General features: G+C 54.9%; 1 protein-coding gene across 2 annotated transcripts in view; it reads left to right on the top strand.

Annotated features, from left to right (window-relative positions):
• CLIP2 (CAP-Gly domain containing linker protein 2) overlaps positions 1–23,571 on the top strand; it is a 73,847-nt gene that overhangs the window by 36,956 nt on the left and 13,320 nt on the right. Inside the window, exons 3-11 of one of the 2 annotated variants that reach the window (XM_055410022.2) lie at positions 1,105–1,655; positions 5,329–5,453; positions 6,928–7,141; positions 8,154–8,351; positions 9,493–9,596; positions 11,789–11,849; positions 16,984–17,088; positions 18,983–19,918; positions 22,478–22,535. In XM_055410022.2, the coding sequence (XP_055265997.1) occupies positions 1,105–1,655; positions 5,329–5,453; positions 6,928–7,141; positions 8,154–8,351; positions 9,493–9,596; positions 11,789–11,849; positions 16,984–17,088; positions 18,983–19,918; positions 22,478–22,535 (2,352 nt within the window). The remainder of the gene's footprint in view (positions 1–1,104; positions 1,656–5,328; positions 5,454–6,927; positions 7,142–8,153; positions 8,352–9,492; positions 9,597–11,788; positions 11,850–16,983; positions 17,089–18,982; positions 19,919–22,477; positions 22,536–23,571) is intronic. The other variant, XM_055410023.2, reaches the window with a different exon arrangement.

The following is a 23,571-nucleotide window of genomic DNA, read 5'->3' on the forward strand; positions in this document are numbered from 1 at the left end:
CAGGAGCTCTGTCCTTCCAGCCTTGAGATAGCATGTAGCCAGGCCTATGGCCCTGGCCTCCTTGACCTTGGATACTGGGAGGATGTTGGCGGAGCTGCTGCCCCTGTGACCCCTGTACTGGCTGCTTGTGGAAAGAACCAGAAACACAAGCATCTCTGATAGGGGCATGGCAGTGTCTGCTTGCCTTCTGTCCCCGTCTCTGTTTGACAGGCGCATCAGCCTCTGGAGTAGAAGAGAAAAAGGATGAGTCCTTCCCTGCCTGATATTTTGTCTGGCAGGAAGGAGGAGCAGCCTCTGAACCTTGAGGTTTAAATGGGGAGACTTTCCAAACACCCACTTGCACACGGGGCCCTGCATGCAACCCAGGAGCCAGACATGCACAAAGCATGGTGGGTTTGAGCTCTGCTCTGTCCTTTTGTGAGTGACCAAGCCTGCCAACGCAGGAGACATGAGATGCGGGTTCCATCCCTGGGTCGGGAAGATCCCCTGGAGGAGGGTATGGCAACCCACTCCAGTATTCTTGCCTGGAGAAGCCCACGGACAGAGGAGCCTGGCGGGCTACAGTCCATGGGGTCACAAAGAGTTGGAAACAGCTGAAGCGACTTAGCACACACGTGAGACCTTAGCCCTCTGACCAGAGATAGAACCCGCACCTCCTGCATTGAAAGGCAAAGTCTTAACTGGGCCACCAGAGAAGTCCTCTGTAACTTTTTTTGGGGGGGACCACACCATGGGGCTTGCAGGGTCTCAGTTTCCCCACCAGGGATTGAACCTGGGCCCCGTTAGTGAAAGGCCATAATCCTAACCATTGGGACACCAGGAACTCCCCATAACTCTATTTACTTCTTTATTTTGGGTGGAAAGCCTTCTGAGGAGGCACTGTCCTGAGCTTTTCATCCCTAGAATCTTCCAGAGGGGTTGGCAGAGTAGGGGATACCCACACAGCCCAGAAGCCATGAGACCTGCCCCAAGCCCCACTCCCAGCCCTACCTGCCTCAGTTTCCCCATCCGTCAGCCAGACCGCGCCCTAGGGGGCCGCCGAGGGTCCAGCCCCCCCCCTCCCCGGACCGAGCCCTAACCGCGCCTTCCGTCCTATCTCCACAGGCTCCCCGCTGCACAAGCAGGCTTCGGGCCCCCCGGCCGCGGCCCCCGCCGCCCCCGAGAAGCCCGGCGCCAAGGCGGCCGAGGTGGGCGACGAGTTCGCCGGGGACTTCGTGGTGGGCGAGCGCGTGTGGGTGAACGGCGTGAAGCCGGGCGTGGTGCAGTACCTGGGCGAGACGCAGTTCGCGCCGGGCCAGTGGGCGGGCGTGGTGCTGGACGAGCCGGTGGGCAAGAACGACGGCGCGGTGGGCGGCGTGCGCTACTTCGAGTGCCCGGCCCTGCAGGGCATCTTCACGCGGCCCTCCAAGCTCACGCGGCAGCCCGCGGCCGAGGGCTCGGGCAGCGACGCCCACTCGGTCGAGTCGCTGACCGCCCAGAACCTGTCGCTGCACTCGGGCACCGCCACGCCGCCGCTCACCAGCCGCGCCATCCCCCTGCGGGAGAGCGTCCTCAACAGCTCGGTCAAGACCGGCAACGAGTCGGGCTCCAACCTCTCGGACAGCGGCTCCGTGAAGCGCGGCGACAAGGACCTGCGCCTGGGAGACCGCGTGCTGGTGAGCCCCTGCCCCCGCCCCCGCCCCCGCCCCGATTTGCATTCTGTGGATTGTCTTTTCATTTTGTTTATGGTTTCCTCTGCTGTGCAAAAGCTTGTAAGTTTAATTAGATCCCATTTGTTTCTTTTTGTTTTTATTTCTGTTACCCTAGAAGGTGGATCAAAAAAGATCTTGCTGTCGTTTATGTCAAAAAGTGTTCTGCCTATGTTTTCCTCTAAGAGTTTCATAGTGTCCAACCTTAGTAATCCAATCTGAGTTTATCTTTGTGTATGGTGTTAGGGTGAACTCCGGGAGTTGGTGATGGACAGGGAGGCCTGGCGTGCTGTGATTCATGGGGTCGCAAAGAGTCCGACACGACTGAGCGACTGAACTGAACTGATGGTGTTAGGGAGTGTTCTAATTTCATTCTTTCACATGTAGCTGTTCAGTTTTCCCAGCACCACTTGTTGAAGAGACTGTCCTGTCTCCATTATATACTGTTGCTTCCTTTATAATAGATTAGGATGACCGCAGATGCGTGGGTTTATCTCTGGGCTTTCTATCTTGTTCTGTTGATCTATACTTCTGTTTTGTGCCTGTACCATATTGTCTAGATTAGTGTAACTTTGTCACAGTCTGAAGTCAGGGAACCTGATTCCTCCAGTTTCGTTTTTCTTTCTCAAGTTTGCTTTGGCTATTCGAGGTCTTTGGGGAACACAGAGAATTTTTAGGGCAGTGAAACTATTCTGTATGATAACTGTAATGGTGGGTATGTGTCATGTATTTCTTGGGAATTCCCGGGCAATCCAGTGATTGGGACTTCACTCTTTCACTGCCAAGGGCCCAGGTTTGATCCCTGGTTGGAGAACTAAGATCCTGCAAGCCGCATGACGTGGTCCAAAAAAAAAAAAATATATATATATATATATATATAAAGATCATCCCATAATTTTAAAAGGATCTGCGTCAGGGGGCTTCTGAGAGAAACACGGATTGCTTTTCTGCTTTCCCTACAGCTGCCTGTGGACCTGGTTGCCCTGGGTTTCCAGCTCTATGTCTGCCATCTTTTCTCCTGTTCTCTTTGTCTTTGAGGGCTTAAGACCTTAAAAAAAAGTCCCCTCACTATCATTCTAGTGCAGATTGAAAAAAGGGTGAAAATAAACTGTGTATTTATCTACCATGTTTGTGTTAGTCGCCCAGTTGCGTCTGGGTGTTATGCAGCGCCATGGACTGTAGCTCGCCAGGCTCCTCTGTCAATGGAATTCTCCAGGCAAGAATGCTGGAGTGGGTAGCTGTTCCCTTCTCCAGGGGATCTTCCTGACCCAAGGATCAAACCTGGGACTTCCTGCGTTGCAGGCAGATTATTTGCCGCCTGAGCCACCAGGGAAGCCCCTACCATATTTATGTGAACCAAAATAGGACTTCTAAAGGTTACCTTCTCTGACACCCCTAAGTATGCCTCAGGTGTGTGCCCTCAAAGGAACCAGCTCCATGATTAAAACTCACTTCATTCCCACCATTTCTTAAGGACCAGCTATGCACCAGACACACTGAAGATGTGAATTCTAAACTTCACAACTCAGGAGTTCTCTGATGGCCTAATGGTTAAGATTTGGTGCTTTCACTGGCTTGGCCGGTTTTCAACCCCTGGTCAGGGAACTAAGATCATGCAAATTTTTTTTTCAGATAGGCAAAGGCTCAATTATTTTATTTCCTCTTGCACCTCTTCTTAGAAAGCAGTGGCAGGCTCTACCAAAATAAGTGAATAAACCAAGAAAAAAGAAGATACTGCGTCCAAGAAATGGGAAATCCAGCCCAGGAGGGAAGAAGAGGGACTCCTCAGGGCGATGGTGACAGGTGGCCCTGGAGTAGTGGCCACGCAGCAGAGGGACTCCCAGCTCCAGGAGAGTCTTCTCCAGAAAGAATTTGATAGAGTTCTCAATGCCTCTATACATTTTGTCAGGAGATTTTAGAGGGCTGAGAGAGTTTGGGGTTAACCTAGTGTGAAAACCTAACAAACAATCATAGAAGACAGTTGTTATCTGTAGGGAAAATTGGTCGTGGGAAGGAAAAGTTTCTGTATCCACCCATCTGTGTCTGTGACTAGTGTTTACTTAAGTCCCAGCACCGTCAGCCTGGAGTCTGATCAAAATGAAGCCACTGATGTCTGGGAAGAGTGGAGAGCCAGGAGGGGTGGGTTCAGCCTCCCCTTCCTCACGGGAAGTCAATGGATGTCACCCCAAACTGAAAAACTGACAAGTAGCAACATAAGCATGTCAATTAGAAATATGCAGTCAACACCAAAAACTTCATCATAAAGAGTAAAGAGTAAAAGTGCTTCTGGGGAGAGGTGGAGAAATTCCCGGGGCTTTTTAAGGCTTTGAAAGTATTTGACTCTTTATGTATATGTGTGTGTTAGTCACTCAGTCGTGTCCAACTCTTTGTGACCCCATGAACTGTAGCCCACCAGGCTCCTCTGTCCATGGGATTTCCCAGGCAAGAATACTGGGGAAGGTTGTCATTTCCTTCTCAAGGGGATCTTCCCCACCCAGGGATCAAACCCAGGTCTCTCGCATTGCAGGCAGATTCTTTACCTTTGAGCCACCAGGGAAGCCCCTTTATGTATATATGTAAACTTAGCTAAAAGTGTTTTAAACCATTTTTTACAGTAATATTCCTGATTACTGGCCTGGTCTATGAGTTTTTTTAACTGTGGTAAAATACATACAACAGGCGGGTGGGATGAACTGGGAGATTGCGGTTGACATATATACAATGCACTGCTGCTGCTGCTAAGTCGCTCCAGTTGTGTCCAACTCTGTGCGACCCCACAGACGGCAGCCCACCAGGCTCCCCCGTCCCTGGGATTCTCCAGGCAATAACACTGAAGTGGGTTGCCATTTCCTTCTCCAATACTATGCACTACTATGTATAAAATCGAAAACTAAGACCCTACTGTCCAGCACAGGGAGAGCTACTCAGTGTTCTGTGCTGACCTAAATGGGGAGGAAACCCAAAACCGAGGAGTTACATGTATGTGTATAGCTGACTCACTGTGCTGTACAGCAGAAATTAACACATTGAAAAGCAGCTATACTCCAGTAAAAATTAATTTTAAAAATATAAAAAAATAAAATACACATAACATTTACCTTCTCAACCATTTCTGACTGCAATTCAGTGATGTAAGTAATAGATTCATGTTGTAGTACAACAGATCTCTTTTATCTTGTGAGACTGAAACTCCTTCCCATTAAACAATAACTCCCAATTTCCCCTCCCACCCAGCTCCTGGCAACCCCCATTCAAGCCATTTTTAAGGATAACATTTATTGAGCTCTTGTATGTACCAGACACTGCACAAACAGTACTTAATCCTCACCAGAGACCTTTTGACAGATGAAGCCGTGCCAAAGCTCATACAGGTTAGGTAACTGGCCCAAGCTCACACAGCTTGGAGGTGACAGCGTTTGAATACAAGTCTGTCTTTCTGACTCCAGAGGTCTCGCTCAGAACAGACTTGGGAAGCATTGGTTATACCTGTATCCCTCCCAGCTGTCCTTGAGCTCCTTCCATCTCTCCTAAACCTTGCACACTGGAAGCGGCGGGGATGAGCCTGGGCGCCTGGGTACCTGTGCCATCTCTGCTCTTCCCACTGCATCCTCTGGACCCGAGTCTCTCTGTGTGTCACCAGGTTGGCGGGACGAAGACTGGTGTGGTGCGGTACGTGGGGGAGACAGACTTTGCCAAGGGCGAGTGGTGTGGCGTGGAACTGGACGAGCCCCTTGGGAAGAATGATGGGGCGGTGGCGGGCACCAGGTATGGTGGGCTTCCCCTGGGCAGGAGGAAGTGGGGTCCTCTTCTTGGATGGGTGAAGGGGATGGGGTTGGGGCATCTGAGGATGCCAGTGTGGAGCATCCAGTGGCTGTGCCTGATACCATGTATAGGTGCTGCCATAGCAGCTCATGGAAGCAGGTGGTGGGACTGTCACTCCCATTTTATAGATGAGATAACCAAGGCCAGAGAGGTCATTTCTCAAGATCATGCAGAGAGTGACGAGCAGGTGCTAAGAGAGTCATCTGTCCCTGTGTCCCTTTCCCCATGCCACCCTGGCTAAGTGCCGTGGGAGTCCCAGGAAAGGAGAGGCAGTGGTCCCTGCCTTCCGGGAGATGCCCTGGGTGACGCAGGAAATAATTGGTGCTTGGTGCTCTACAGTCAAGGTTAGGCTCACAGCTCGGTCCCAGGTTTCTCAGCATCTCTAATTAGAGGGAATTGACTGTCAGGAATTCTCGATCAAGAGGGTCTAAGGCTGTTGCTGGGCCCATTGGGGATGGGAAGGGTGATGTGATGAGTGAGCAGTGTCAGGGGTGTGGGGCTAAGGGGAGGTGGCCCGTGAGCCTGTGTTTGTCACTGGGCTGGATTTTGCGGTCCAAGTGAGGCTGGAACAGCTCTGAGAAGGAAGGCCTGCTAGGCTGGGGGTCAGCCTGAACAAAGACCTGAATGCAGGAAGTGGCGGGATGGCATGGCAGTTTCATGGTGAGCCGGAAACTGTGCAGGACTAGTTCCCTGGTCCCACGTGGAATCCACTGCCAGAGAGGTTTAGAGAGAAGATGCTCCAGAGTTTCCACGACAACACTTCCCTTCCTGTTTTCAAGTCGCATGTTTCTCTCAACTTACTCTTGCATTCAGAATTCAGAGGAAGGTTGGTCAGCATCCCCCATCCCACCCCTAAGATGCTTCCTTCCCGTTTCTGCTTCTCCATGGGCAGGGAGCTCCATGGGCAGAGAACCTTGGCTCTGGGGGTGGTCCAGGGGCAGTTGTGAGAATAGGGCTGCAGATATGCCTGGGGGCCTCTGGTGTGTGAGCGGAGCCAAAGCATTGAGGGCTTTGGAGTCCACTGGATCCACTCTCAACTTTGCTATTTAACCAGCCGTGTGACTATGGCAGGTTGCTTAACCTCTCTGAGCCCACGTCTCATTTGTGAAAAATGGATTACAGTAGAGTGGTTGGGGGATTGAAATGAGCGTTTATGAAAAGGGACTGGCATAGAGTAGGTGTTCATCGATTGTCATTCCCCCATTGCCCAGAAATATGTCCAATTGCTATGCCGAAGAGCAGACCCTGCTTACCTCTGTTCCTTTTCTGGGAGTACTGTCTATTGGTCTTAGCGTACGGGTGATGGGTCCCCAAAGAGGAACCTCTCTCTTTGCTGGGCTCTGAAAAGGTGGGGAAGGCAGGCCAGGCTCCAGGCTGTGGGGCAGTAATGGCAGTGTGGTCTCTCCTGCCCCTCCAGGTACTTCCAGTGTCCACCCAAGTTTGGTCTCTTCGCACCCATCCACAAGGTGATCCGCATCGGCTTCCCATCCACCAGCCCGGCCAAGGCCAAGAAGACAAAGCGCATGGCCATGGGTGTGTCGGCGCTGACCCACAGTCCCAGCAGCTCCTCCATCAGCTCTGTCAGCTCTGTGGCCTCCTCCGTGGGTGGCCGGCCCAGCCGCAGTGGCCTGGTGAGGATGGGGGACTGGGGAGAGCTTCCCTGGTGTGTATATGGGGATATGGAGGGTGGGGCCGTAGAGATTCAGGTGTCCTCTGACTTGCTCTGGCTCCAGGCATCTGTCAGTTTGGAGTTTGTTTGTTTTTCTTTAAATATTTAATAGAATTTTCTATAAAAGAACATGAAAACTTGGTAACTTAGGCTCTTAAACTGAAATATACATTTCAGGTGCTGAGGTAGAAGTTTGGAGTTTTTGAATAAAGATGAGCGTGTAAGAATTTCCCTGGTGGACCAGTGGTTAAGAATCTGCCTGCCAATGCAGGGGACATGGGCTCAATCCTTGGTCCAGGAACTAAGATCCCACAGGTCACAGGGCAATTAAATCCATGAGCCACAACCACTGAGCCCACAGGCCACAACTCGAGAGTAGCCCCCACTCACCACAACTAGAGAAAGCCCGCACCAGCAACCAAGTGCCCACGTGCCACAACCAGCACCGCCAACAGATAAATAATCTTAAAAAAGAAAGTGTACGCTTTTGTAACAGAGAAACTGACCTGTTTACATTTATTGTTATTTTTCTATTAGTGATGTGTCAGTAGTCTAAAACCCTTTCCTAGGAATTAAAGAAGGTCATGCAAATGCAAAGCAGGTAATACTGGTGGAGGGCAAGCAGTTTAGAAAGGCTGGTACCTCACCTGGGGTGAGGCTGCCATGCAGAGCTCTGTCTACACGGGGTTCCTCCTAGTCCAGGAGAAGGGGGCCCAGGTGAGGGACCCCGCCATGGGGTGGGGAGGAGCCCCAGGGGCTGTAATGTTCCTGGGAGTGGGGAGTTCCCTGGATCTCAGATGTCATGATTCCCTCCACGTAAGGAGCAGAGTATCTAGGGCTCTGGAAAGGGGAGGAGCTGGACCCTAGGAGTCCAGGCACTTGGGCCCCACGCCCCCCAGCTGTGGGGTAACTGGGGGTTGTCTGGATGGAGCTCCACACCCCTGAGTCCCGCCTGCTCCCGCGCCTCCCTGCAGCTCACCGAGACCTCCTCGCGCTATGCCCGCAAGATCTCGGGCACCACGGCCTTGCAGGAGGCGCTGAAGGAGAAGCAGCAGCACATAGAACAGCTGCTGGCCGAGCGGGACCTGGAGCGGGCCGAGGTGGCCAAGGCCACGAGCCGCATCTGCGAGGTGGAGAAGGAGATTGCCCTGCTCAAGGCGCAGCACGAGCAGGTGGGCAGGCGGGCTGGGGTGGTGGGGTCCCCAGCGGGGCACCAGCGGCCTCCTCACGCCAGTCTTGTCCATCCCTCATGCTCGGAGAGGAGAACTCGGGGTGTGCAAAAGACACTGAGATGCGGGTTACCAACCTCCCTCGTCCTGGTGATTTTCCTTCCAGGGGCAGGTCCGCATTCCTCCAGAACTTGGATACAGACTTGCGTATCCTGCTTTTTCCTACTTCCTCTAGTGTGAGCAGGGCTTCCCTGGTGGCTCAGATGGTGAAGAATCTGCCTGCAATGTGGGAGACGGGGGATCGATCCCAGGCTTGGCAAGATCCCCTGGAGAAGGGAATGGCAACCCACTCCAGTATTCTTGCCTGGAGAATCCCAAGGCCAGAGGAGCCTGGCGGGTTACAGTCCGTGGAGTCGCAAAGAGTTGGACCCGACCGAAGCGACTGACACACATAGCCCAAGCATGATTTCTAGGTCATGGAAAATTCTTACCCACTTGAACGGCTGCGTTGCCATCTATCACAGGCTGTGTCCTTACCCACGTGGCATGTTCCCTGCTGGTGTTCACGTGGTTTTCCAGTTCCTCACCTTTTCTAAATAATTTCTAATACCAAATTTTGTGGGGGGTACAGATGTCCACATTTCAGATCACATTTCTGAGCAGATTCCTGAGCTGGGTTTCAGGGAAGGAAGGTGTCACTCATCACCTCGATTCTGCTGCTGTCATGTGTCTCTTCTTCCCTGGCGCTTGTCCCCTACCTGGGAGCTCCCTCCTGGGCCCCTGTCCCCATTTGGAGCCCGCCTCCCTCTTCCCTCAGGATCTGGAATTATTAAGGCCAAGCTTACATTTGTGCTGTGACAGGGGCATTCATAAGACAGAAGGTCTTATAGGCCCTCAAAGGTTGGCAGAGGGTGCAGGTCCTGGGGGCGGTGGACCTGTGGTTCCCGCTGGGTGAGGCTGGTCCTCTTCCCTCACATCTAGACCCACAGTTCCTGCCTGACTGGGCTGGAGGGGGAGTAAGGGTGGCTGGGATCCCAGGCCTGCCTCCTCGCATCTCCCCTGCTGCTCCCCATCCCTCCTCACCCTGGCTCCCGGCCCCCCGGGAGGAGGCCGACCCTGTCCGGGCCCTCCGCTCGGGGCCCAGTATGTTGCAGAAGCAGAAGAAAAGCTGCAGCGGGCCCGGCTTCTGGTGGAGAGCGTGCGAAAAGAGAAGGTGGACCTGTCCAACCAGCTGGAGGAGGAGAGGAGGTACGTGCTGCCCCGGGCCCCGTCCAGGGGGGACACTCCCAGAGCCTCACTGAGGATGGCTCGGGACCAGCAGGCCCAAACCCCGCCTCCACCACCGTGTACTGGCCGTGTCACTGGGCTGGTGACATGAGCCCTGCAGGCCTCAGTCTTCTCATCTGCAAAGTGAGGTGATGATCCCCATCTCTGCAGGCTGTTGGGAGGACTTGCAAGATAACCCCAGTGAAGTGCCCGAAACAGTGCTGAGCACACGGGAGACACCGTGTTTGTCACTGCTTTCCTTCCTGATGTGGGGTTCACCGTTCCTGCCCTGCCTGGCTCATGCAGTATCATGAGAACACCCAGGGAGGGCAGTGGGGGGTCCTCTCACTAGGGAGACGTGTACCCCATGTGCCCACGCCGTGACCCAGTTCAGCACAGGGAATACCCGCCTCTGCTCTAGGCAGGTCCTGCCAGCAGAACATGCAGCCTGTGTCCTGACGCTTAATGTCCATTTCACATGTCAGGAAACTGAGGCTCAGAAGCAGCAGGAAAAGGCCACTGGAAACACCTTGCATCTGGGGGTCAGCCCCCGGGCTGGGTGCTTTACCTTCACCGTTTCTCTGTCTTACAATTAACCCAGGAGGCAGGTATTGCCCCCAGCTCACAGATGAGAAAACAGAGGCTCAGAGCAGGGAAGGGACTCACCCGAGCTCACTAGTCTTGTTAGTGGTGCCCCTGGCTCTTTGTGACCTGCCATAGTGGGGAGTCGGGTTTGTGTTCCCTCCGTATGGGGTCTCTGGGCTGACTTGGTCCTAGAACAGCTGGAGGGGTTCAGAGCCCACAAGGGCCAGGGTTTCCTTCAGCCTAGGAGCCTCTTTTTGTCTCTGAGCTGCTGATATGCAGATTTATGCAGCTTCTTCTGCTCCCCCGTGCAGCAGGCAGCCCCCAGCCCCAGCCCCTCACCTCCCCCAACTTGGGTCTGCTCTTGGGCTTTCAGCCCAAGCATGTGCTCCAGGGGCTGTTGTTACTGTCTGACTCCGGGAGAGGAGGGCTTATTTATATCTGCCTGAGACCGTCGGTAGGGCCCACACAACTGGTTCCCATGGCAACGCGCCTGATGCCAACAAACAAAAACAGATCCCTGAGACATCGTGGGAGCTGTGTTCAGGAAGTCCTGGGTACAAGGGCCAGCGTTGCCCGGTGCTTGCTGTGTGACCTTGGGCAGGTCACTGGCCCTTTCTGGGCCTCAGTTCCATCCTCTGTCTGCTAAGAGCCGTCACGAGGCCCCAGGAGCAGCCGCTTTGTGAGCTGTAACGTGCCTGTGTCTCTACCCGGTGCTCCCTCGGGGGTGGGTGGGCGGGTGTGTGTCCTTGAGGGTGGGCCCCACACCTGCAGCAGGGCATTGGGGGCCCTCCACATCAGGGAGCAGCCCAAGCAGTGGGGGCTGGGACTCTGGGCCCTGATTCTGAGGGGAGGGAGTGAGGATGGGGTCAGCAGGGGAAGAAGCCCACCTCCCTCCTTCCCCTAGACTGTTTCATGCAGCCTATCTGCTCCCTGCTGCGATGAAAACAGAGCTGATTCTGCTTCATTTACTATCCATTCCATCATTTATTCCCACAACCACCCTAGAGGGGAAAGATGCTGCATTAAACACAACTATTTTGCAGAAGAAGAAAGGATTTATTACTTGCAGCAAGTAAGGAGAACACCGAGGATCTTTTCCTTAAGCAGTGTCTCCTGTACAGTCCCACTTTAGAGAAGTCCATTTCTCTGTGTAGAGCTTGGACCAGGAAGTTGGGAGGGCTGGGGATTTCCAGGAGGTTCCTCCCCCAACAGCCATGAGGCTCTGGGACAGTACCTTCTGGGTACTCTGAATGTGGACTCGTGGCTTCTTGTGGCCTTGGCTCTCTCCGCCATTGCTGACTTGGCAAAGCCCACCCCTCTGGGTAGGGGTCACTTGTGGGCTTCCCTTGATGGCTCAGCGGGTGAAGAATCCACCTGCAATGCAGGAAACACGGGTTCAATGCCTGAGTTGGGAAGATCCCTGGAGAAGGAAATGATAACCCACCCCAGTATTCTTGCCTGGAGAATCCCATGGACAGAGGAACCTGGTGGGCTACAGTTCAGGGGGTCGCACAGAGTCAGACATGACTGAGCAGGAGCGGACCCCTCTGGGTGAAGCCTGCTCAGCCCCCTCTCCCCTCCCCCTGCAGGAAGGTGGAGGACCTGCAGTTCCGAGTGGAAGAGGAGTCCATCACCAAGGGAGACCTGGAGGTAATGGTCAAAGGCCCCCAAATTTCCCCCAGGCTTGCACCCCAGGCTTAGCCCTCAAAGGGAAAATCGTCATGAGGTCCAGGCAGCAACTCTGAGCCCTGTGGGAGGGGACTATGGGGACCATGAGGCAGACAGACTGGGGAAGAGTCAAAGGTCATACCCTGGGAGAGTGGGGAGGGGCCAGTCACAAGACATTCGGGCATCAGAAGTGGGAATGACTCAGCTCCAGGAGCCCCAGAGGGGCCACGCTTCCTGGGTCAGCAGCTGGGTGGGATGGACCCAGGGAATCCACAGAGCTGGGCCTGAGGACATGGTGGCTGGGCTCCCTATCCCTTCTTTCTTGGGCAGTATCCCTAAAGGTGTTCCCTGGGCCCTTCATTCATCTTGAATTCCAGCTAAAACTTTGGCTGGGAATAGTTTGTGTTTGAGTCACAGAATTTATAGATGGGAAAACAGGCTCAGAAAGGCAGAAGGGACTCACCCAGTCATGGCGCACCTCAGCAGCCACTGGGACCAGGACCCAGGACTCCTGACTCCCGAGTGTAGTCCACAAAGATGGCCATGATAGCACCTCTTCATGTCACACCACCTGGCTGAGGGGTCTGGGCACCAGTGGAATTTCACTCTCCCTCTTCAATCCCACCCACCCTTTCTGAGCTGAGGGATGGAGGACACTCACATCAATTCATAAAGCACCTAAGGACCCCTGCCACCCAAGACAGACACCAGCCCTCCTCACCAAACCATCTGGAGTCCGCAAGGCTCACTAGGCCTGCTCACAGTTGGGTGGGTAGGAATGCCTTTCTGCCATGACCCTCCCTGCTCCCTGGGAGGTGACAGAAAACGTGGACTCCTGGAGCCATCAGATGAGGCAGAGGGCAGTCAGCTGAGTCCCTCTCCACATTCCAGTCCTGACCCTAACTGGTCTTGGGCAGCCGTTTCCTCTCCCTGGACCTCCATTCGCTCCTCTGTTAAATGAGGAGGTTGAGCCAGGTCAGTGATTTCCCAGCTTAAGAATTTGTCACCCAGTAGGTGTGTTCAGACCCAGAACTCTGGACCCAAGTGGCCATACAGTAGGTCTGGGTGGGATCCAAGGGTTTGCATTTCTAATGAGTTGCCAGGTGATGCTGACCTGGGGACCACACTTTGGGAATCACTGCACTGAATCATTTCTGAGCTCCGATGGGAAACTACGGTTTCTGATTTTGTGAAAGAGCCGTGTTAAAACCCCTCTGACTTCCAGCATTCAGCAAAATTGTACAAATGGCTGTCCTATCCCTGAATGACCCTGGCTGGGGAGGGATGTGTGTGATCTAGGGTCACTGACGGCTGCCCCTGTTGGGATGGGTTTTGCTGCCTGAGCTTAAAGGATAGCTACTGGGGCACAACCTGGTGTAGGAACCCCAGCCTGGCATCCGGTATTCCAATATAAGTTTCTGGCTTAGCCAAGGGGCCAGTTATGTGGTTGACATTTAGCAAGCTCTTCCGTGGGGTGGCTGCCCTCTGGAAGGGATTGGGGGTGGAGGTCGCTCCCGGGAAAAGCACCTGTGATTGCAAAGACATCTGGTAACTGCTAACTTCAGTCATCCTGGGGTGGGGGGTGTGAGGGCGGGTTACTAAAAGGCTTCAGGGAAATCTCACAGCACCAAGGGCAGACAGTTCAGAGAACTGGAAGGAGGAGCAGCATCAGAAATGGAGTCTCTTTCCCCCCACTCGCCTCCCTCTTCTCATGACTCGTGGTCAGTCTGCCTGTCTCTCTGTGTCTGCAGATCTCTTGACACATCTCCCTTCTGCCCTGACATCCACCTGCCCGGCCCTGCCCTGCCCAGGCTCCAGCACTTACTGCCTCCCAGCTGTCCTCTTGAGAGAATCTGATTGGCCCGAGGCTAGCCAATGGGCTGTCTTGCTTTGGATCGGGTGTCCACCCCAGATCCAATCAGCCCTGGCTGAGAGAGGAGGGGGTGGGGCAAACGGTGACGGACAGCTAGTTCAGTCCAAGGGCAGTGGAGTCCCATTGCTGCTGTTTCTGTTGTGACCGTATTCTTGGCAACCGGAAGGCACATGGACCCAAGTCCCTCTCATCCCCCTCCATCTGAAAGTAAAAAATAAGCCCCCAGAACGCCTCCTTGAGCTCCTCCTAGGACCCCTCCAGCTATGTGACCCCATTTCTCTGCTTGTCCTCCCCCCCACAACTGTGTGAGATGTCCCATGACAACCTCTCACCGCCTTTGTGACCTTGACTGTTGGCCTGTCCAGGGGCTCAGTCTCAGGCTTCACTCTCGTTGAGAGCGTCCAGTCTGTGGCATTAAATGCCCTTTATAAGCCCACAATTTACTTGGTCCTCCCCCAAACTCCACACCAGCATACCCACAGGACATCTCCACCAGGAGGAGCAAGGGACAGGCATTTGTAGCACCTTCTGGAGCTGCAGAAAGAAAATTCTCACAGTTCAGCAGCGGCTCCAGACAACACACATCTATGCTCTCACAGTGCTGGAGGTCAGCAGTCTGAAATCGAGGTATGGGCAGGGTCAATTCCATGTGTCTCTCCCAACTCTGGTAGGATTGCTGGCAGCCGCTGGTGTTCCTTGGGTTGTCGCAGCATCCCTGCCTCCGTGGTCACGTGACCTTCCTCCCTGTGTGTCCCTCCACGTGACCTTAAAAGGAAGTCATCAGGCCCACCTTAACCCAGGATGACTTCATCATAACTGTTTACGGATGCAAAGACAAGGTCACATTCTGAGGTTCTGAAGTAGACAGGAAATTTGGGGATTTATCATCCAGGGGGCTTGTGTTACTGTTCTGTTGATTAAATAGCATCTCGCTGTTATTTTTCATTGGCTTGAGAACACCCATTGTAACGGGAAGAGACGGAACTCAGAATCAGCTGTTTGTTGGGAACTGGCTGTGCAGCTCGAGGCCTGGAGGGAGATGAAAAGGGGCGACGACCTTCAGGAGCCCCTTGTGCAGTTGGAGTAACTCCCTGCCGGCCTCCCGCCATTGATTGATAACACCAGCCCTCTGTTACCTGAAGGGCGTCCCAAGGCAGAACCTTTGTGCTTTGGAGTAGGATAGACACTGTGCATGCAGGGAGAAGAGAAAAAACGGTAGGGCAAGGGCTCAGGCCAGGCGTCACCGAGCTTCTGGGATTTGGACGGGGGCAGGGACACTGGGAGGCCCCATTGCTGGAGCCTCCATCACTGCTCTGTGCTGCTGCCAGAAGTCCATGTCTCCCCTCCGTGGAGTCAGGCTTGGTTTGGGGAAGGGCCTCAGTTCTGAAATCCGGACATCTGAGTTCTAGGCTTCACGCTGTCCCAGGTTGCTGGGTGATTCTGAGCCTGAGGTTGTCCCGCTGGCGTGGCCTCTCTCTGCTGTGAGTTGGGGAGACAGCCGAGACACCGCGGGATGGGGTAGATTCTAAAGTTGATGTGTGAGACAAAAATTACGTCCATTCTTACACCGCCCTGCGGATAAGTGTGGCGGCCACTGCTCCTCATGCCCTGGGCAGCGTCCTTGGAGCAGAATAAAAGCCAGATTGTCCATCTCACTAAAATCTAGCCTTCAGAGGCACTCTCCTGCCCCAAACTCCTAAGACTGAACTTTGTTAAATTAAGCAAGCCCCTCTGATGAGTTAGTTCTCCTGTGCCCACAGGGAGACTCCACCCCAGGGAACAGGAGGCTGAGAGTTCTGAAAGTTACGGGAAGGGAGTTTCTGTGGTGGTTGGGGTACCAAATGAAGTTGACCTTAAAATTGTGAAACTAGAGGCTTTTTCTAGCCCTTGGGACCACCAATATGGTATTTGTGATCAGGCTCTGTCTCGTGCCTGGGGTCGCAAAGAGTTGGACACGACTTAGCAACACTTGCACTTTTTTTTTTTTTTAGTGTGGGTCCCAGGCAGGTTTGCCATGGCCACCATCAGGGGGAGAGAAGCAGGGGGGAATATGGCTCTGTGAGGCTGGGGTTGATCCCTTAACTTTCCGAAAGAGACCGAGCATGGCTGTCTTGTAGCACTGCGCCATGCTGCCCTCTTGGGGGAGAGAGAGACACCTTTGTTCCTTTAGGAAAATTCACAGGAATAAGATTGGGAACCGAAGGACATAAAGGTCTCTATAGCTCTTGATGAATTGCGTGCGAGTTTCTGAGGCGATTCTATCAGTCTGCACTGTCACCATCTCCCTTGCTCATGTTGGGTATGTGTTCCTGGGTTTTACGCAGTAGAGCTGTGGTGCTCAGCCTGCCTCACCAGAACTGCCGCTCGGGTCTGCTTTCACCTTGTCTCTCCTTGGTGATGATGGGCTGAGCCGAAGGATGCAGTGAACCCTCTGGCTTGTCCCTGCCGAGAACTTGGGGTCCAGACCTTCTGGATGCCCTGAGCCTTGAGCCTCCTTCTGCCCCTGCAGATCTGTTGGGGTAAAATCGAAATGCCAGCCTGGATGCCCTGAGAATGTCGGGCTTTGTTAGCGTGTGAAGCGGGTGTTGTGAAGCTGGGACAAAAGTGCCCTTGTGCTTTCGGGAGACCAGGCGTCCACAGCGGGGGGCCCCGGGGAGTGGGCACCACTGGGGCCGGGTTCGGGGCAGGGCGATGGGAGACACAGCCCAGCCTCCACTTAGGAGCCTGGCCGGGGGAAGTCATGATGGTGTGGGTGTATTTGAAATCCTTCCTTTTTGGTTCAACCTTCAAGACAGGCCTGGGGACCAGGAATCCTGGGATCATGTACTCATTCATCCATCCTGGGGGTTTCCTGGGTGCTGGTTTGTGTGCCTAAAGTGAGAAAGGGGCTCTCAGCTTCCTGATGGAGAGGTGGGGAGTAGGTGGGGGCTCTTCCGCAGCAGCTGCAAGGGGAAGGGCCACGTGGGGGGTGACAGAAGGGACCCGGGTGCCCGTTGTCGCCCCATCCAGGGGCCGGCATGGGCAAGGTTGCTGCAGCCTGTCCTGGCCCTTAAACAGATCCGGCTGAGACCCAGCGAGGGGCGGGCACCTATCCGGACGTCTTCTCTTCCTAACACCCGCTCTCCTGTCCTGCGCGCAGAAGATGACCTGCCTCTCTCTCTCTCTCTCCTCTCTTCCTCCGGCTTCCTCTCGCCTGTGCTCCTCTCTCCTGTCCCCACCTCGCCACCCGCCCTGGGTGGACAGACCCAGACGCAGCTGGAGCACGCGCGCATCGGGGAGCTGGAGCAAAACCTGCGGCTGGAGAAGGCGCAGGCCGAGCGGCTGCTCCGAGAACTAGCCGACAACCGGGTAACCGCCGCCGCCGCCGCCGGCGCCCCCGTCAGCGTCCCCGTTTTATTGTTTTCTCTCTCTCTGGCTGCTCTCCTCCCAGTTGTGTCGGGTGTTTGTTTTTCCCTTTTTGCCTCCCTTCTAGGAGGGCAGGGCCGGCGTAGGAACGTGCTTCTGTGCTCCTCCGCCCTGTGATGCTGGTTCGAGGAGGCGGAGGTCTTGGTTCTCCGGGATTCTGCGCCCCAGCTCGTGGTCCCATTGCCTGGAGAAGGGCCTGCGAGAGCCTCTCCCACACCCCTAGCCGAGCCTTGCCCAGACAATGCTCTGTCATGTTCAGCAACTGGGCGCTCTTGAGAACATTCCGCCCCTTGTGTGAACGACCCATCCACCCCTCCCTTCTCTCCAGGCTGGGGAAGGCAGAGGTCCGGGGACTGGGGATCCAAGGTCTTCAATAGGGTGGCACGAAGGGCCAGCCTGAAGGACCTGGGGCCGGGGGAGTGGGGGTTCCCCAGGGCATATGATTCTCCGTCAGCCCCAGGGTCTGAGTGGTTCCTAGATCAGGGAGAGCTCTGTGTGGGAGTGAAGTCCCCCCCGGAGTCCCAGGGCACAGTCTGAATCCAGTCTGTAGACCCTGCTGGCCCCTCCATGCCCACCACGCATGCCAGGGGCCGGCCTCCTACGCAGGTCCACCTGCAAACAGCTGGCCAGCCCAGCTGCAGGGTCCCTGGTGACAGAGTTAAACGGACAGCCGGCAGTGATTGACAGAAGCCACTGTACGCAGCGTGTGGGTGTGGGGCGGCTGACCACCGGTTTCTGCAGGCTGGCCTCTGCACACGAGTGAGTGTGCGCGTGTGCCTGTGTGTGTCTGCAGATGCACACGGTCCCTGTCACACGCCGGCCGTTGCCCGGTGACTGCGTGTGCAGTACACAGGCGTGCACACAGCGACTGCTCGCAGAAACAGTTGATAGGCTGAAGCCCTCCACACCGAGGCCTTTTCCTCTAGGAAGGGTTCAACCCAACTTAAAAAGCCAGAAACGTGTTTACTGAACTAGAGGTCACCTTCAGATACAAACTCCCTAAGCTTATAAAAGATTTAAAACTCTCAAATATATTATTTTCCAATCCCTGACCACCGACTTGATCAAAGTGGGATTTGGGCAGGTGGAGCCTCTGATCTCAGAGTTTTCCATCGGAAGATGGGTCTGGGCCTTTTTTATTTTTTTTCTGTGCTAGGCATTAAAATGGCAGACCCTTCTCTGACCACCCCCTCCAAACAGCCTCTCTGTGAATCCACTCATTCTAGCTGAGTCTTTTCTAGAGCAGGATAGTGCAAAATCCCCTCTGTCATGTCCATCCTTTAAAAATAACTTAGACTTGAAGAAAACCGTAACCTCAAATAGATGGTTTCTTTTTATTCCCCCTCTTTGTTGCTGTTCAGTCGTTCAGTCGTGTCCGACACTTTGCGACCCCGTGGACTGCAGCACGCCAGGCTTCCCTGTCCTCCACTGTCTCCTGGAGTTTGCTCAGACTCACGTCTAGTGGGTCAACGATGCCATCCAACCATTTTCTTCCTTGGCTGCTTTATTTATTTTTGGCTGCACCACGCAGCACGCCGGATCTTAGCTCCCCCATCAGGGACCGAACCTGCACCTCTGGCATTGGGGTGTGGAGTCTTAACCTCTGGACCCACCAGGGAAGTCCCCAGATGGTTTCTTTTAACCACGGATTTGTCACAAGCCAGCTAGGGCAGTGGGGACCATTGAGTCCCCGAATAATTGGGGCCCAAGACAGGGGGCGGTGCTCAGATGGGATGGGGCGTCCTTCCGGTGACCTTCCCCTGTCGCGTCCTCCTGCGCACCCCCTGCCCCCCGCACCTGGCGGCCCGCTGACCCCGGTCTTCCTCTCTCCCGGTAGCTGACCACAGTGGCCGAGAAGTCGCGGGTGCTGCAGCTGGAGGAGGAGCTCAGCCTGCGTCGCGAGGAGATCGAGGAGCTGCAGCAGTGCCTGCTCCACTCCGGCCCGCCGCCAGCCGACCACCCCGAGGCCGCCGAGACCCTGCGGCTGCGGGAGCGGCTGCTGTCAGCCAGCAAGGAGCGCCAGCGGGAGAGTGGCCTGCTGAGGGACAAGTACGAGAAGGCACTGAGGGCCTACCAGGCGGAGGTGGACAAGCTGCGGGCGGCCAATGAGAAGTACGCGCAGGAGGTGCTGGACCTGAAGGCCAAAGTCCAGCAGGCCACCAGCGAGAATATGGGCCTCATGGACAACTGGAAGTCCAAGCTGGACTCGCTGGCCTCGGACCACCAGAAGTCCCTGGAGGATCTCAAGGCCACCCTGAACTCGGGCCCCGGCGCCCAGCAGAAGGAGATCGGGGAGCTGAAGGCCGTGATGGAGGGCATCAAGATGGAGCACCAGCTGGAGCTGGGCAACCTGCGGGCCAAGCACGACATCGAGACGGCCATGCACGTGAAGGAGAAGGAGGGCCTGCGGCAGAAGCTGCAGGAGGCCCAGGAGGAGCTGGCTGCCCTGCAGCAGCACTGGCGTGCCCAGCTGGAGGTGCAGGCCGGCCAGCACCGGCTGGAGCTGCAGGAGGCCCAGGACCAGTGCCGCGATGCCGAGCTGCGCGTGCGTGAGCTGGAGAAGTTGGACGTGGAGTATCAGGGCCAGGCGCAGGCCATCGAGTTCCTCAAGGAGCAGATCTCCCTGGCCGAGAAGAAGATGCTGGACTATGAGTTGCTGCAGCGCTCCGAGGCCCAGAGCAAGCAGGAGGCCGAGAGGCTGCGGGAGAAGCTCCTGGTCACCGAAAACAGACTCCAGGCCGTCGAGTCCCTGTGTTCGGCCCAGCACACCCACGTAGGTGGCCGCTGGTCCTCCTGCCCACGGGGCGGCAGGCGGCCCCGGGCTCAAGGGCCCGGCTGGGGGAGGGTTCAGGCGTCTGTCGACCTTTTATTTGCAGCCCAGGGAAGTGTCCCTGTTGCCCACTCCACCTGGAGCATACCTGTCTGAGATCAGAGGGCACCTGGCTCAGAGGAGGAGCCCCTGGCCTCTCTCTCAGAAGGGCAGCAGTCCTGAGTGACCGTGGGGCTCCTAAGCAGTATGAGCAGACCTGACTGGGTCCCCACAGACCAGCCTGGAGAGGAGTGTCCCTGAGCACAGACAGCAGCCTTCTCCCCAGCTGGCAGGCACATCCCACCGTGCAGGCTCCCAGGCCTCCCCAGGGCATTGGTACCGGGAGCTCCAGCACTGGGCTGGCAGAGATGTGGAAGGCAAACCCTGCCCACCCTTGGGCAGGGGTAAGGGAGTCCCATTTCTGACCTGAGGGTGGCCCCCTATTTGCCAGTCCCGATGAGACGGAACAACAGTCTGGCAGCCACTTCCCTGAGTGGAGTGGTGGGATAGGGGAGTGGTCCTGGGAGTGGGCTCTGCAAGGCCAGAGGGGTGTGACCCTGGGGAGACTACTGCCACCCTTATCAGCTTAACTCCAAATCTAGAAGTCTCAGCTGAGCACGCTGGGGAGGCCGGGACCCCAGGTGTCATGGATGGGTGCTCCTGCAGGGCCAGGAAGGGCCTCATAAATGGTTCTGGGCACCACACCTGGTGCAGGACCTAGGATGCCCCATCTCACCTGGACTCCCTTGGGGTCCATATTGGCTCCATTTCATAGATGAGCAAACCGAGATTCTGAGGCAGAGTAGCTTTCCTGGAGTTTCCTGCCCATCAGTGGCAGAGTTCATGTTGAACCCCACTGCTTAAGGGGCAGAGAAGTACCAGAATGACAAAGTCTTATATGAAGGGACAATTTGCAGCAATGTCGTTGCCTCCCCCCACCCTCCGCCTCCCCCGCAACCTCGAGGCTTGTGGGATCTTAGCTACCCAACCGGAGATCAAACCCCGGGCCTCTGCAGTAGAAACTTGGAGTCCTAACCACTGGACCACCAGGGAAATCCCAAGATGGTTGCCTTTTTATCAGCCCCAGTGGTTCTTGAGCTTCCGGTTCCCCTTGTACATTTAATCCAGAATTTAGTGTTGGAGCAACCAGAGGTTCTCCATACAGGGGGTGCCTTTTTTGTAAAAGGAGCCCTGCCCGTGTCATGCCTTGAGGCCCCACTGCACCGGCCATCTGCCCCCTTCTCCCAAGCGGGGGCCCCTGTTAGTAAGTGCCCTCCCAGGATGCTGGGCAGAGGGGAGAAGAAGGGCCTCGGGTTAGCTGTGTGCACATGGCCTGGTAGGCTGCTCAGGGCAGGAGGGTCAGGCCTGGGGCCCCAGGACCTGGACTCCCTTAGCAGGGAGGTTGGGGGTTGGTGAGGTTTCACAGGATGGCCTGCTGCCCCTCTGCACAGACCTCACCCCAAGGAGTGGGTGGTGACCTTAGAAATGCCCATTGATTTCCACACACGTGGGACATTGGTCTGGACCCACATGCCCTCCAGATTCAAAGGTTTAAGTTCAAAGACAACTTGATTTTTGTTCTCATGTGTAAGTATGGGACTTTAAAAAAAAGTTTAATGTGTGCCTCGTTTTCTCTGCAATGTGTATAAATAAAGACCTAGGGGGCTTTGTTAATCACAACAGACTGGCTGAAGCAGGGCTGGGGATGTATGAGCGGAAGTATGAGGGGCAGGCAGATGGAGGTAACTGCCTACTCAACTCTGTGCTGCCCTGATATGCAGTGCTAGGGTCTGGCAAACTGCAGGCCCAGGGGATGGCCAGCTTCTCTTGTGCAGGAAGCCAGAAATTTCTGCCAAGAAGCAGCAAGGAGCCTGTTGATGTTTGCCACGCAGATTTTTTTTTTCTTAGTTGATTTTTTGCTTCTTTGCTTCTGGGTTTGTTTTTTAAAGGAAGTGTTAGATCCCCTGGAGGAAGGCATGGCAGCCCACTCTGGTATTCTTGCCTGGAGAATCCCATGGAGGGAGGAGCCTGGCGGGCTACAGTCCATAGGGTCGCGCAGAGTCAGACACCACTGAAATGACTGAGCATGCACGCATGCACACAGTGAAAAAAAGTAGCATTTCTTGAAGTCCCTCTGGGAGCTGGCTCTGGGCGTGCGCTGCATGCGCTGCCCCATGGCAGTTTTATGGATGGGAAACCGAGGCTGGGAGTCTTACCTCTGGATAATGGTAGAAACAGAGTCCCAGGACCAATCTCTGTAGGCGTCCCCAGGAAGGAGACATCTGTTTAATATGATAGACATTTGTGGACAGGAAGTGATCACATGGATGCTGTGTCAGCAGCCTTGGGGGGCCCTGGGAGCAGAGCGCGGGTCCTCTTGTCAGGGAAGCCAGACCGAGAACACCTGTGCCCCCTGCTACAGCAAGTCCATGAAAGTCTCCTTGAACTGGGGACAGGTGGGCTGGCTGGGGCTGGGGGCCGAGACGGGGAGGGAGCATCCCCCTTACAGGGCTCTTCTTTCAGATGATTGAGTCCAACGACATTTCAGGGGAGAAGACCAGGATGAAGGAGACTGTGGAGGGTGAGTGGCCACTGGGCCGGGCGGGATGAGGGCCTTTGGGGAAAGGCTGGTGGGTTTTGCCTCCAAGCTGGGTTTGACTTTGTTTTGCGTCATCTGGTGTTTGGTGAAAGCTGCCTGGGCTTCCCAGGTGGCACTAGTGGTAAAGAATCCACCATCCAGTGCAGGAGACGTAAGAGACATGGGTTCAATCCCCGGGTCGGGAACATCTGCTGGAGGAGGCGATGGCAACCCACTCCAGTATTCTTACCTAGAGAATCCCATGGACAGAGGAGCCTGGCAGGCTACAGTCATAGAGTCACAAAGAGTTGGACATGACTGCAGTGAGTTAGCACACACATGCAAGAGCCGCCTACTGCATGCACCAGCTATTCACCCCCCCAACGGGAGGAGGGCGAAGGCTGTTTATTGAGAACTTGACTGGGTGTTTGGTTTTGTTATTTTTCTTTTTTTCAAGATACTTTTTGATATGGGCCATTTTTAAAGTTTTACAACATAGCTCCCCAACCAGGGATCAAACCCACACCCCCCGCATTGGAAGGCAGAGTCTTAACCATTGGACCACCAGGGAAGTCCCTTGCCATGCAGATTTTTAAAAATCAGTCTTTTATTTTGGGGATCTTGGGTTTATTCTTTTTGTGTGCAGATCTCTAATTCATGTAGAATTCTTACTCCAGGTGTGCGGTAAGGATCCACTTTTATTTTTTTCCCCAAGAGTACCCACTTACCCCAGCACCATTTTTGAAAACCTCATCTCCCTGTCTCCACTGATTTGAATGAACCAAACTTACCAGATCTTTAAATTCCATCAGGTAATTGACTCTAGATTTTTTATTCTTTTCCAATGACCTATCTGTCTGTTCATGCACCAGTTTTACAGTGTTTTGACGCTTCGTTGATATTTTCAGTTACTGGCAAGGCTGGTCTTGGGCTCTGTTTTTTCAAAATTCTCTCGGCTGTTCTTTTTTATTTGGCTTTGCTGGGTCTTAGTTGAAGCATATGGGATCTAATTCCCTGACCGGGGTCTAACCCCGGGTGT

The sequence above is a fragment of the Moschus berezovskii genome, chromosome 27 (genome assembly GCF_049115385.1).
Source record: "Moschus berezovskii isolate FMDL1 chromosome 27, NW_MosBer_1.0, whole genome shotgun sequence".
NCBI classification, from domain to species: domain Eukaryota; kingdom Metazoa; phylum Chordata; class Mammalia; order Artiodactyla; family Moschidae; genus Moschus; species Moschus berezovskii.